The sequence below is a fragment of the Mustelus asterias genome, chromosome 8 (genome assembly GCF_964213995.1).
Source record: "Mustelus asterias chromosome 8, sMusAst1.hap1.1, whole genome shotgun sequence".
In the NCBI taxonomy this organism is placed as follows: domain Eukaryota; kingdom Metazoa; phylum Chordata; class Chondrichthyes; order Carcharhiniformes; family Triakidae; genus Mustelus; species Mustelus asterias.
The window spans coordinates 102734539-102748366 of NC_135808.1; the positions used below are offsets into that span (position 1 = coordinate 102734539).

At 39.7% G+C, this 13828-nt stretch overlaps 1 protein-coding gene across 1 annotated transcript in view; it reads right to left on the minus strand.

The window, feature by feature from the left end:
- Positions 1-13828, minus strand: part of mast2 (microtubule associated serine/threonine kinase 2) — a 409139-nt gene that overhangs the window by 372406 nt on the left and 22905 nt on the right. The window contains 1 exon segment of the mRNA XM_078218609.1: positions 2718-2868. Coding sequence (XP_078074735.1) covers positions 2718-2868 — 151 coding nt within the window.

The following is a 13828-nucleotide window of genomic DNA, read 5'->3' on the forward strand; positions in this document are numbered from 1 at the left end:
ACACCATCCTTCACTATCACTGGGTCAAAAACCTGGAACTTCCTAACAGCACTGTGTTTGAACCTACACCACATGTCCAACAGCGGTTCAATTCACCATCACCTTCAAAGGCAATTAGGGATGGGCAACAAATGCTGGCCCTGCGAAAGAATAAAATGTTAGGGTTTACTGGAAGGAATTAGACTGTGTAGAACCATATTTAACTATGTACAACCACTTTGTTTTAAATGTCTAACACTTCCGGCATGGTGGCGCAGTTGTTAGCCCTGCTGTTTCACAGCGCCAGGGACCTGGGTTCGATTCCAGTCTTGGATGACTATGTGTGTGGAGTTTGCACATTTTCCCCAGTGACTGCATGGGTTTCCTCCCACAGTCCAAAAATGTGCGTGTTAGGTGAATTGGCCATGCTAAATTGCCCCTCAGTGTCCCAAGATGTGTAGCTTGGGGGGGGGGAATTATTGAGGTAAATAAGTGGAGTTACTTGGATGGGCTGGGGGGTAAGCCTGGGTAAGATGCTCTTTCAGAGAATTGATGCAGACTCAATGCGCCAAATGGCCTCCTTTTGCACTGTCAGGATTCTATGTTATCCATGATGAATAAATTATTCCAGCTTGATGAAGCACATTAGAGTTAAAGAATCACAGCACAATGCAGCACAGAAGGTAATTTGACCCAGGGAGTCTATGCTGGCCTTTTTGAAAAGCAATCCAGTTAACCCCACATGCACTCTCTTTTCCCAAATCCCTGTAATTGTTTTCTCATTAAAGACTTGATCCAATTCCCTTTTTGAAGACAACTGTTGAATCTGTATCCACCACCCCATCAGGCACTGCATCCCAAATTCTAACTACCTGTTGCGTGAAAAAACTTTTCCTCACATGGCCTCTCCTCTCAATCACCTTAAACCTATGCTGTCCAGTTACTGACCCTTCAGCCACGAGAAACAGTTTCTCTTTATCTAGTCTATCTAATTCCTTCATAATTTTAAGCACATAAGTCTCTTCTGAGTCTTCTCAGCTTTAAGAATAATAATACCATCTTCTAAAGTCTAGCCACTTAATTGTTAAACCTCATACCATTCTGGTAAATGACTTCTGTACCCTATACAAAGCCTTCAACATCCTTCCTAAAGCACGGTGCCCAGAATTAGGCACAATACTTCATCTGGAGCCACAGTAATGTTTTAGATAGGCTCAGCATAACTTTCTGGCTTTTGTAGGTGCACACCTTTATATAAAGCCCAGGACCCCTTATGCTTGACTAACTGTTTTACCAACTTGTCTTTCTTAATACATCCAATATAAAACTCCAAAATTATCAAAATGAAAGAAGCAACGAATATCAAAACTCACACCCAAATCCATGACCCTTTTCAAAACATAAAAAGTATATTCTTTTAATACATGTATCTAAAACTCCTAAAACCTCCATAATTCCATTGGGCTTTTGTGTCCCTACTTTCTTTTTACAAAAAAAGTTGAGCACACCATCATATTATTTACAACAAGTTCCTAAACTTTCATGTAATTGTCTATTAATCAGGGCCACTTTTGAGAAATGCTCATCAGCTTTTGATAGATAAATATACCAACCAAGAAAACTAATATATAGGCATTCCAAAAGGTGTTAACAACATTAATTTTGCCATCGTGATTCCCAATATAAATACGCCAATAACAACCAAGATCACACACTTACCCATAAATAATCAAGGATTAAGAATCAATCAGCCTCTTACCCCAAGGAACTTGCCAATAGAAGGATCCAAACAGGTTCACAACAACAAAATACTGCCAAATACTCAATTATATGAAATAAGAAGAAAAAATGTTGGATACAAGTCAGCAGGTCAAGGAGCATTGGGGAGCAAAATAGAATTAACACAGTGTCAGAACAGGTCAGACCTGATTGAAGCAAGCTGCTAGTTTACTCAGTTATGGAAGAGAAGGAAGGAGGGCAAAGTTAAAACACTGAATAGGGATGTTAATTAAAAAATAGAATAATTTACAAGTCACACAAATCACATTAGATTGCAGGCTTAAAATTTCTCCCATGTTAAAATGTACCATGCATCCACACTAAGAACAGGGGAAGGATGCATTTTTTTCATCATCTTAGGTTCTGTATTTGGCACGTAGTTGGAATATACCAAAGACAATTTCTATCTCCACACAATTTCAATCACAAAACAAGTCAGGGTATACCGTATGTGTGTTGGGATATTATTAGTTGAGAGTCTTGTATTAAGTATAAACAATATATAAAGTGTTAACATGACATTTTTCAACAGTTTTTGGGCCATCGGTATGGTTCATATCATGGATATGTGATGGCTGTGGTACCGCTGACAATTTAAATATCAAAATATACCGTGTCCAGTACGTGTTTTCCAAATTAATATGCACAATTTTGTTGACACCAAACTTGTCAAGAGTTTTCTATACAACTAAAACATACTAGATGATCTTAAGATGATTTTTAATAATGTTTGAGGATTGCTTTTGTTTTTCTATGGGATTGATTTGTACCAGAGTTCAACTGGTAAACTTTTAATGTGGACTTTTAACATTTCTATCTCCACATCAAAACTTTTAAGACACAGGACCTTTCACGTTATCCCTCAGAATATAACAATCCTATTCATGGTCTACTTATTTGAACATCAAAAATCCGAAAGTCTTCCGCTGGCAACAAATAAAAATAAGTCAACTCTTCACCTCCTAGTGCACCAGCAAAGCTCCCTCTTCGAAGTTTCCCATCATCTTCACTAAATTGATGCAGAAGTTTAGAAACTTTTCCAGATGAACAGGTGAGGTCGGGATTACTCAGTTTCCTGAAGAACAATGAAGATGATCCAGAAAACTCCGCCTGTCAAAAAAAACGATTTTTTAAAATTCAAATTTCAAGTCAATCATTAAAATATTAACTTATCCACTATCAGTTTATCCACAACATATTCAATCATAGCTGGAAAATCCCCTTGTGATTTTTTAAAATTGAACTGTACAACCTGTCCACATCTATATCTTATCATGCAGAAAGTTGGATTTATCTTTTGAAAAATTTCTTCCTATGAAACTGATGCTCACCATTTGAACCCAACATTTTTCAAAACAAATTATTTACCATCCGAAGGAAAAGTCTTCATGTCTCGTAGCAACAAAAGATTTTCTGTGGAGTTTTCAGATATAGACTGCCATAGCAGAAATAGGTGCAGACTTTTTACCAGCTGCACCCACACTAAGAACAGGGGAAGGATGTAGTTTTTTAATCATCTTAGATGCTGCATTTGGCACATAGTAGGAATATACCAAAGGCAATTTCTATCTCCAGACAATTTCAATCACAAAACAAGTCAGGGTATACAGTACATATGTTGGGATGTCATTAGTTGAGAGTCCTGTATTAGATATTTTCTCAGGAACAGTGGGCTGGTCATTTCTGTAAGAGGTCTGCCATCTTGTATTTGAAGGTTTGTGTACCAATAAATCGCTACACAAAAGTTTAAGGGGAAAACCATAGTCCCCCAGTATTATTTTAACTGGATATTCGTATCTCGCACACAGATGTTTCTTCATTCTCCTTGAAGATAAACTGAGAAACACTGATTTGATTCAAATTATTTCATTGGTTTGCCTCAGTACACAATTTTACAGAGCAAGTCACAATTTAATTTACTTATTTCAATCAGTACATCTTGTTTTTGCATAATAATAAAAAATGAATATGAAATTGAAAGAAAAATTATATAATGTGGCAAAGATTAGTGGCAAACCATAGCATCGGGAAAGTTTTAAAAGCCAACAAAATATTACCAAAAAATAGGAAGATAAACTAAGAGGGCTAACTAGCAAGTAGCAAAACCTTCTTTAAATGTATAAAAAAGGGAGAGAGAAGCCAAAGTGAACATAGAGAATGAGAGTCTGGAAATAATAATGGGGAACGAGGAAATGGCAAAGCAGCAAAACAAATACCTTGCATCAGTGAAGTGGGAAATTTCTAACCAGCTAATAAAGTTTTAGACAGAATACATAAGGCACTACCAATAAAGAGCTAAATGATTCTTGAAACAAAGTTAATGAGATAAATAGTTTACACATATGTGGATGCAATAAGAGAATTAAACAAATAATTATGATTTAAAAAACATATATACTGATATTTTAAACATATTTTAAGTGCTTTATGAATCACTGCTCACTGAAAGCAAGTTACTGCAAGCTATGATTGTAAAGGCGAATAGTTCAGAGCCAAAGGCTTGGGAACCCCTGTAGTTAGCAAAATTCACATCAGAAAGTTTCTTATGAGGGAACACATCTTGCAACATTATGAAAAGGTCCATTCATTGTCTAGACTCAGGATAAGGACGTGCCTGGACGCAGGATCACGTGTTTATCCAGGTTGGCAGTGAACCGGTGGGAACGTTTACTTTGATCCCTGTAGCAAGCATCCAGGGTAACCAGGAAGTGACTTTAGCCAAAATGGGAGTTAGCGTCCAGATTAAGTGGACGAATGAGATATGCTGAATGGCTGAGGTGGTATATGTCACATATACATATTGATGCATGTTTACTGAATGTAGTTGATTTTAAAGTAATATGAAATGGGAATAATTTATAAGAAAAATTATAATTGAACTGTTTTTGATTGTATACACCAGATTCATCGGAGAGATTCTGTTGCTCTCAGAGGCACTGAACCCTTTTGGTGATCTCCGAGTAGCTGCTTGTTTTATTTTTATTTTGAATAAATGTTACATCTTTATACAGAGATATTTGCCTCATGAGTTTTGTATTGTCTATAGTTAAAGACAGTACCGCCCATCTCAATTTACCCCACAGTAGTCAGTCTTCATGGTGGAAGACACAAATAACAATCCAAAAATGCAAAATAATCATGGGGCGGGAGGGAGGAAAGAAATACAATAAATCACAAGAGAAAAAGTACTAGGGAAACTAACGGGGCTTAAGACAAACAAGTCTCTTGGATCTAATGAGTTACACCCCAGTATAGTAAAGGAAGGAGCTGCAGAGATAGTGGATGCAATCTTCCCAGAATCCTTAAATTCTGGGAAAAAAGTCCCAGAGGATTGGAAAACTGCCAAAGTAGCACTATTATTCAAAAAGGGGTGAGGGGCGGAGGGGGACAAAAAACAGATAAGTAACTATCAGGCAGCTAGCTTAACATCTATCATTGGGAAATTGTTAGAGTCCATAAAGGATGTAATAGCAGAGCATTTAGAAATACATAATACAATCAAGCAGCTTCAGCCTGGCGTCCTGAGGGGGAAATCACGCCTGTCAAATTTATTAGAATTCTTTGAGGTGGTAATGAGCAGAACAGATAAAAAAGAACCAGAAGACCATTCCAATTTCTCGAAATGGGCAAGATTGCTTGTCTGGCATAAAGTACTCATGATGTGGAGATGCCGGCGTTGGACTGGGGTAAACACAGTAAGAAGTTTAACAACACCAGGTTAAAGTCCAACAGGTTTATTTGGTAGCAAAAGCCACACAAGCTTTCGGAGCTCTTAGCCCCTTCTTCACTCACCTGAAGAAGGGGCTAAGAGCTCCGAAAGCTTGTGTGGCTTTTGCTACCAAATAAACCTGTTGGACTTTAACCTGGTGTTGTTAAACTTCTTATAAAGTACTCAAACAAACCTTTGACAAGGTCCTTTGACAAGGTCCCTCATGAGGGGTTAGTTAGGAAGGTTCAGTCACTAGGTATACATGGGGAGGTAGTAAATTGGATTAGGCACTGGCTCAATGGAAGAAGCCAGAGAGTGGTTGTGGAGGATTGCTTCTCTGAGTGGAGGCCTGTGACTAGTGGTGTGCCGCAGGGATCGGTGTTGGGTCCATTGTTGTTTGTCATCTATATCAATGATCTGGATGATAATGTGGTGGTGTAGTGGACAGTGAGGAAGGTTTTCAAAGCTTGCAGAGAGATTTGGACCAACTAGAAAAATGGGCTAAAAAATGGCAAATGGAATTTAATGCAGACAAGTGTGAGATATTGCACATTGGAAGGACAAACCAAAGTAGAACGTACAGGGTAAATGGTAGGACTCTGAAGAGTGCAGTTGAACAGAGGGATCTGGGAATACAGGTACAGAATTCCCTAAAAGTGACGTCACAGGTGGATAGGGTCGTAAAGAGTGCCTTTGGTACATTGGCCTTTATAAATCGGAGTATCGAGTATAAAAGTTGGAGTGTTATGGTAAGGTTATATAAGGCATTGGTGAGGCCGAATTTGGAGTATTGTGTACAGTTTTGGTCACCTAGTTACAGGAAGGAAGTAAATAACGTTGAAAGAGAGCAGAGAAGGTTCACAAGGATGTTGCCGGGACTTGAGAAGCTGAGTTACAGAGAGAGATTGAATAGGTTGGGACTTTATTCCCTGGAGCGTAGAAGATTGAGGGGAGATTTGATAGAGGTGTATAAGATTTTGATGGGTATAGATAGAGAGAATGCAAGCAGGCTTTTTCCGCTGAGGCTAGGGGAGAAAAAAACCAGAGGGCATGGGTTAAGGGTGAAAGGAGAAAAGTTTAAAGGGAATATTAGGGGGGGCTTCTTCACGCAGAGTGTGGTGGGAGTGTGGAATGAGCTGCCGGATAAAGTGGTAAATGCGGGGTCACTTTTAACATTTAAGAAAAACTTGGACGGGTTCATGGATGAGGGGGGTGTGGAGGGATATGGTCCAAGTGCAGGTCAGTGGGACGAGGCAAAAAATGGTTCGGCACAGACAAGAAGGGCCAAAAGGCCTGTTTCTGAGCTGTAATTTTCTATGGTTCTGTGGTTCTAAAAGACATTTATGCTCAACTAAATACTGGAAAGACCAATGCTGCCATCTTTAGTTCCCTTCTCTAGCTACCAACTCCATCCCTCTCACTATCCTTCATCAAGGCTTCACTTATATAATTTCCCTTTTGTCCCGTGCCAAAAATATGTCCATAAGCAAGCTTTTATTTCTTGCAAAAAAAAAATGGAAAATAAAAAACAACTTGCAAAAAAGCCAAGGACCTTTACCCAGGATTTAAACTGAAACATTCCTGTTGCACTTATTTAATCTTGTGATCTCCTAAACTTCAGAAATCTGGAACAAAGAAATACTCAGACATGATAAGGATCTCAGCCACGATAAGGATCTCAGCCACAAAACAAGTTTTTTAAAAAGAGATGAGCAGCAGTCATAGACAATACAGTATAACTTTAACTATTTATACTTTTATATTCAGTGATCAGCTACAAAAAAAAACCCAACACCAATTCTGAAGACTGAATCTGAACTCATATCTATACTACAGCTGATGGGTCCACCGAGTACTACAAAAACACATTTTACGAAGGCAGACACCGACCACACTACCTCCAATATGCCAGCTCAATCTTCAGCTGACTGAGGAAAAGCGTATTTGAGGACCAAGATCTTAAGCAATAGACTAAAGCCATGGTATATGCTTTGGTGACTTAGACAACCTTAGCAGGCACCTGAAAACACCGGAGAGGTACAAGTGCCGATTTTGCAAACTCCTGCAAACCTTGTGACAAGGAAAGTAGGCCAAGAGCAGCATCCTCACCCAAGCCAACATGTGCAATATTGAAGTGCTAATCACTCAAAATCAGCTCCAGTGGGCAGGGCATTTCGTTTGTATGCCTGACATCAGACTCTCAAAGCAACTGGTCGACTCAAAACTAGTTTGTGGCAGGACAGTCCCAGGTGGACAGTGGAAATTCTTTAGAGATGCCCTCAAAGCATCCTGAAGAATCATAAAATCCCTATAGTGCAGAAGGAGGCCATTCAACCCATTGAGCCTACACCGACAACAATTCCACCCAGGCCTTTTCCCCATTTTTACCCTGCTAGTCTTCCTGACACTAAAGGGCAACTTAGTATGGCCAATTAACCTAACCCACATCTTTGGACTGTGGGAGGAAACCAGCGCACCCGCAGGAAACCCACACAGTCACAGGGAGAAGATGCAACCTCCACACAGACAGTGACACGAGGCCAGAATTGATTCCAGGTCCCTGGCACTGTGAGGCAGCAGTGCTAACCACTGTGCCACCATGCCTCCCCTGAAGAGGGAGAATATCCCCACCAACTCATGGGAATTTCTGGTTTGTGACTGTCAAACTGGAGAAGATTCATTTGGGAAGGCACCAAATGAAGAAAGACTTCATCAGGAACATGAAAAGGTGAAGTACAGCTGTTGGACAGAACACACAAACATCCAAGCAACTCATCTACCTGACCCTCCAAGCACCACCTGCCCTGCATGTGGCAGAGTCTATAGATCACACAATGAACTCATCAGCTTTCTCAGAACCCATCAGACTGAGTAGAAGTCACCCTCAATACAGACGGGCTGACCAACATGACAACAAGAACATCACTACACAATACAATGCACAATACACAAGCAGCATGGTGGCACAGCGATTAGCACTACTGCCCCACAGCGCCAGGGACTTGGATTCGATTCCCGGCTTGGGTCACTGTCTGTGAGTCTGCACGTTCTCCCCTTGTCTGTGTGGGTTTCCTCCGGGTGCTCTGGTTTTCTCCCTCAGTCTGAAAGACGTGCTGGTTAGATGCATTGGCCTTTCTAAATTCTCCCTCAGTGCACCCGAACAAGTGCCGGAATGTGGCGACTAGGGGATTTTCACGGTAAGTTCATTGCAGTGTTAGTGGAAGCCTACTTGTGACACTAAATAAATAAATCTGAAAAACTTAAAAAGCTGAGTTATGGAACAATTACTATCACTCCATCCACCAAGATATTGGGCTTCTTGAGTGTATCTATTCAAAAGAACAAAGTTAAATCAAAACAATTTTTACCAAGACAAATGTGGTCGTTACTCACGGTGGGGTTCAAAGGTTCGTTTCCTATAGTTAGTTTGACTCCTTAGAATCAAACGCTGCGGAGGCAGGGCAGGGTGGCGAGCAAAGTGAAGCAATAATCTCCCAGGGTCAAAGAACTTATTATTGTGCCGATATCAGGAAGTGCAATCAACCAAACAGCTTTGCAATTAAAATGGCTCACTGCCTTATCAAATCTTGAATCATGTTATCTTGGAAATGTAATTTCCAACTGAGCATAGAGACATACAGGAATCCATTCACACCAAATTCAACAAATAGAGATTCAGTAAATCAAGCATTAAGTAACTAGCTGCCTCATAATAAAAACTGATTTCTTGATTCAAATTGTGACGAAACACCCATTTGTCAGTCTCATGAAAGAGCATTCTGCCATTAGAACTGCAATCTACCGAAGGCACTAAACTGGTTCAGCTTGTTGGGGTGTTTAACTTAGGTTGCAACTAGCACATGTCATGAATTCACTGATAAGGCAAATGGGTCAACTGTATTTCATCATACTGGCATGAGACTATGCCCCTTCATTTTTTTTTAAATATAATTTTCAAACTTTCAATTGACTGGAAATTTTGCAATTTGAAATGAGACAGCAAGGCCACCTTCCAAGCGGAAGGTGAAAAATCAAAGACACACTGGGTGTAGTGTCAAAGAGGGACATTGACCATAATTCAAAGATTCATCAAAACTCATCATTATCTCAGGAAATGATATTAAAAAATAAAGTTGCTGCATATTGAAATGATGACTGTTTCAGACTGACCCACCCAAAACACCTTGGAAATACATAATAGATTAAGTATAATAGGCCAGGTTGCCCACACTGCAAAAAGATTGCAAGTAACACACGTAGTGTCAATCAAGCTTTTCGCAGATGAAACAGACTGAAAAGTTGCACATTCTTCCTTTTTTGGAGAAAAGTGCATTAATAGTTCGGAAGACAACTAGAAATCTACCAACAAACCGAGATCTCATAATAATTGCAACATCTTCGACATCTGACCACATAAACTAGCTAATCCAAATCGGCTGCAGAGTTTAACAATCTATATCTCAAGGACAAGCAAAGGATATTTAACCATGTATTCTTCAATTTTTTTCAACTGGATGCTGATTTCCCTTAATTCTGATACCTGTGTGTTTTTATTTTTTTCCTCAGCTTTAATGGTTAATAAATTCACTCCTTAATTCAAGATGATCTTGTTTGATTGGCTCCTCATTATTCATTGCATAAACAGCTAAATACAATTGGATTTGGAAAAGGCATATCATTGTGAAAAAGAAACTTAAACCTTTGTTGTGACCAACCAAGGAGGTTAAATAGAGGGGAACCAGTTCACTCCTTCTAACCTGGTCAATGTCACACAGCAACCAACAGACCACAAATCCAGGACAAGCATACTGTTCTTCCTCCACATGGTGCAATTAATAGGATTCAATTGGATTTGTTTTCCCCAGACTTAATGTACAGCACAGAAAAAGGCCATTTGGACCAACTACTCAGTGCTGTGCTTTATGCTCCACACGAGTGCCTCCTGTGTATTTTCATCTAACCCAATCAGAATAACCTTCGCGAAGCCCTGTATATTCCTTTAAACAAAATACATTAACACTTCATTAACCAGAGACATGTGAAAGCACCATGGAAAATCAAGTAGGACATCAATAACAAATGGACTTGAGGCAAAAGCAACCTTGGAATCAGCTGTACAGAAGAAACCAGTCCAAACAACTGAAAATGCCATGGTTCAGAACATGAAATTTTGCTAAATCGGCCATCTGTGGCCATGAGTAAAAATCAGTAAACAGCAATAATAGGCAGGAAACGAAAACACAGTATAAAGAAATGAATTGAGGGCTGGATAGTCAAAATTATCTTGGAGGCTGAACCTTGACAAAAATGCAAAGAATAAAGCAGCCAGCAAGCATTTTGTCAGACTGCACAAATCATTTATTTTGAAACAAGGCCGAATGCCACTCTCATTTCACGGTTTCCTAAAAATATTCTTCTTCTTGCATTCTCTGCTCGAAGAAAGGGCCGACCGACAGCACCGTGATCTCCATCATGGGTAGAGCAAGGAGGCAGATTCCAAATCCACCTCAGCTGGAACAGGAATCAAACCCCATGCTGTTGTCATCAAGGCAGCTGACTCCCCAAAGAATCAGACTTCTGTGACAAGATACGCTTTACATGCATGTTGTAACCTTGAACTATAAGGGACCCTGGTAGAGCAGTGGAGGGAAACATGTGGCCCATCTAGGGTTCGAGTGCAGCCCATGAGACCTTCTGTTGACCTTTGCCCATGTGCAGGATTGTTACATTCCGCTGATTTCCATCCATGCGGTTTCTTATCCTACTGGCATGAGTGAAGTGATACGTAAAGCAAGAGCAAGTGAGGTCCCTCCTGATTACACACAACATTGACTAAGATCTGTGCAGTCAAATATTTTTTGTTTTTACCACCTGATGTTGATGATAGTTCTATTAATATAGGAATGATTAAGCATTTTCTATAACTCGTTCTGAAATATTCAGCATGTATTAAATGCATTTAATCTTATTCATAGGGTCATGGTTAATCAACATCTCCAATTTCAATCTTGCAGCCCACTGAGATGAAAGAGGGCCACTCATACAGCCCACTCACTGGCATACTTTGCCTAGCATTGTGGTAAAGGCTTCAATTTTCTTTCCATCACAAGAATGAGCAGGAATCTCTCCTCTCTTACTGCCCATCATGGGCATATGTTGGGAGAATTTACAAGTTAACACAACCTGTCTGGCAGCGTTGTAAACGCTCCTTCCTTGGCCAGCAAATCCCAGAGTGGGACTTGAACCCAGAGCTGTGGCTCAGAGACAGGGTTGCGACCCACTACAATAAAAATGTTATCCTTTCTATCAACACAGAACTGAAATATGCATCTCTTAACATTTTGTTCAAAAAATTAAGTAATTCAACCATTTTTGTGTCCAAGCAAAAGACTGCAGAGCAGCATTCATAAACCAACATAAAAATTGTTTCACAAAATAGTTACATTTATTCAAATATACTTCCAATGGATTCCAGACTTTAATTCTCTAATACTCAGTCCCTCAGCTGAGAAACAATGCAGACTTTCCCATCATAGAGGATACTCACAGGATTGAGTACGGTATAAGATGCTAAACATTACAGTGCAGCATTATGAGTACTCCATTTTAACTACATTTTACAGCAATGCAGTTCTGATGTCAATTGGGTCTAGAACAAAACACAGAATTAACCTTCTCAGTTTCTCATGCTTTTTGAGTCGCATCGCGGTTGGAGATTCTAAAGATAGAACAGAAAACATTCATATTTTGAAAGCTACAACAAAATATTAATTTCTCTAATGAGTCAACTTCCAGACCCCAACTCAAAACGCAGCATCTACCGTTGGAAACTAAACCCATAAAAATTTGTAACGAATACTAGTGATACCAAAAACTTAATGCATCAGCATTATTATTGCGTCAAGATGCAGTTTCTAACAACAAACCTTGATATGTCCTATTTGAGAGGTTATAACCAGAGTAGTTTGCTCTAAAATCTTTATGATTCCATGCATTTTCCTCCTCACACATTTTAACAAATATTAATATGATGCCTGCTGCAGAGGTCTCCAAAAAAAATCAAAGGACAATAAAGCAAAAACGTTACCTGTTTCATTTTATGTTTGTAACAGCTATTGAGTAATGAAAACCATTCACAATTTGCAGCTAAGCTTCTATTCCGTGCCTTGTTAGTTTTACACCAATGCAGTAACCTCCACCATATGCATGTACTAAATCATTGTCATATATTCAGCAACAGTGCTCAATAACACATCTGGTATCGAGGATTAAAGAATCATAAACATGATGCTGCGCTGCTACACTGTCTCCACCTTAAATAGCTTCCTAAGAGCTCTGAGCTCTTACAGTAAATGCTTCTCCCACTGTTTTCACAGAGGCACACGGTGCAAAACCAGCTAAATAGGAGCACCAATGTCCATTTGTAAAAAGATAGTAAACATTAGCTTTCCTGGGGCTCAATTTCTAAAGTGCGCAGATGCAATCATCTCAGGAACCCTGCAAGCAAGAATGCGGATTTGCTCATTCAGTACTTCAGTTGCCAACAATTTGTCTTCAGGTCAATAACAAAGTAAGCAAAACGTCCATAACGTAGAGCAAGGCTATGCATTTATCATGAGGCAAATTCAATGGCTTTTGCATTTATTTTGCAGCAACTGTGAAATGAGTAGTCATTTTAACATCAGTATTTTGTTAAAAACAAAGTAACACAGTCAACGAGCATGTTGCAGCAGAGGGACCTGGCTATATAGGAGCATAATCATTGAAGGTGGCAAGTTGAAAAGCATTCAGCATCCTTGATTTTATTTAGAGGGGCACAGAGTACAAAAACAAGGAAGCTGTGTTAAACTTGTATAGAACACTGCTTCAGTCTCAACTGGGATATCTGGGCACCACACTTTCGGAATGATGTGAAAGTGTTGGAGCAGGTGCAGATACGATTCATGAGAATGGTTCCAGGAATGAGGAATTTCAGTTACATGGGCAGATCAGAGAAGTTGGGACCGTTCCGTTGGAGAATAGGAGATTTGACAGAGGCATTCTAAATCATGAGCATCTGAGCACATTGGTGGAAGTAGCAAGAATGAGGGGGCACAGTTTTAAGGTTAGCAAAAGAAGCAATGGCAACTTGAGGAAAAGATTTTTCACACAGCAAGTAATTGGGATTTAGACTGCATTGTCTGAGAGCTTGGGTGGAGGCAGGGTCAATTTCAAGAGGGAATGGATTATTTGAAAAGGGAGAATCTGCCGGGCTCCGGGGAAAAGACAGTGGAGTGACACCAGGTGAATTGCTCCTTCATTGAGCCAACGTAACATGACAGGCCAAAAGGCCTTCTTCTGTGTGATGGAGAGATCCAGGGA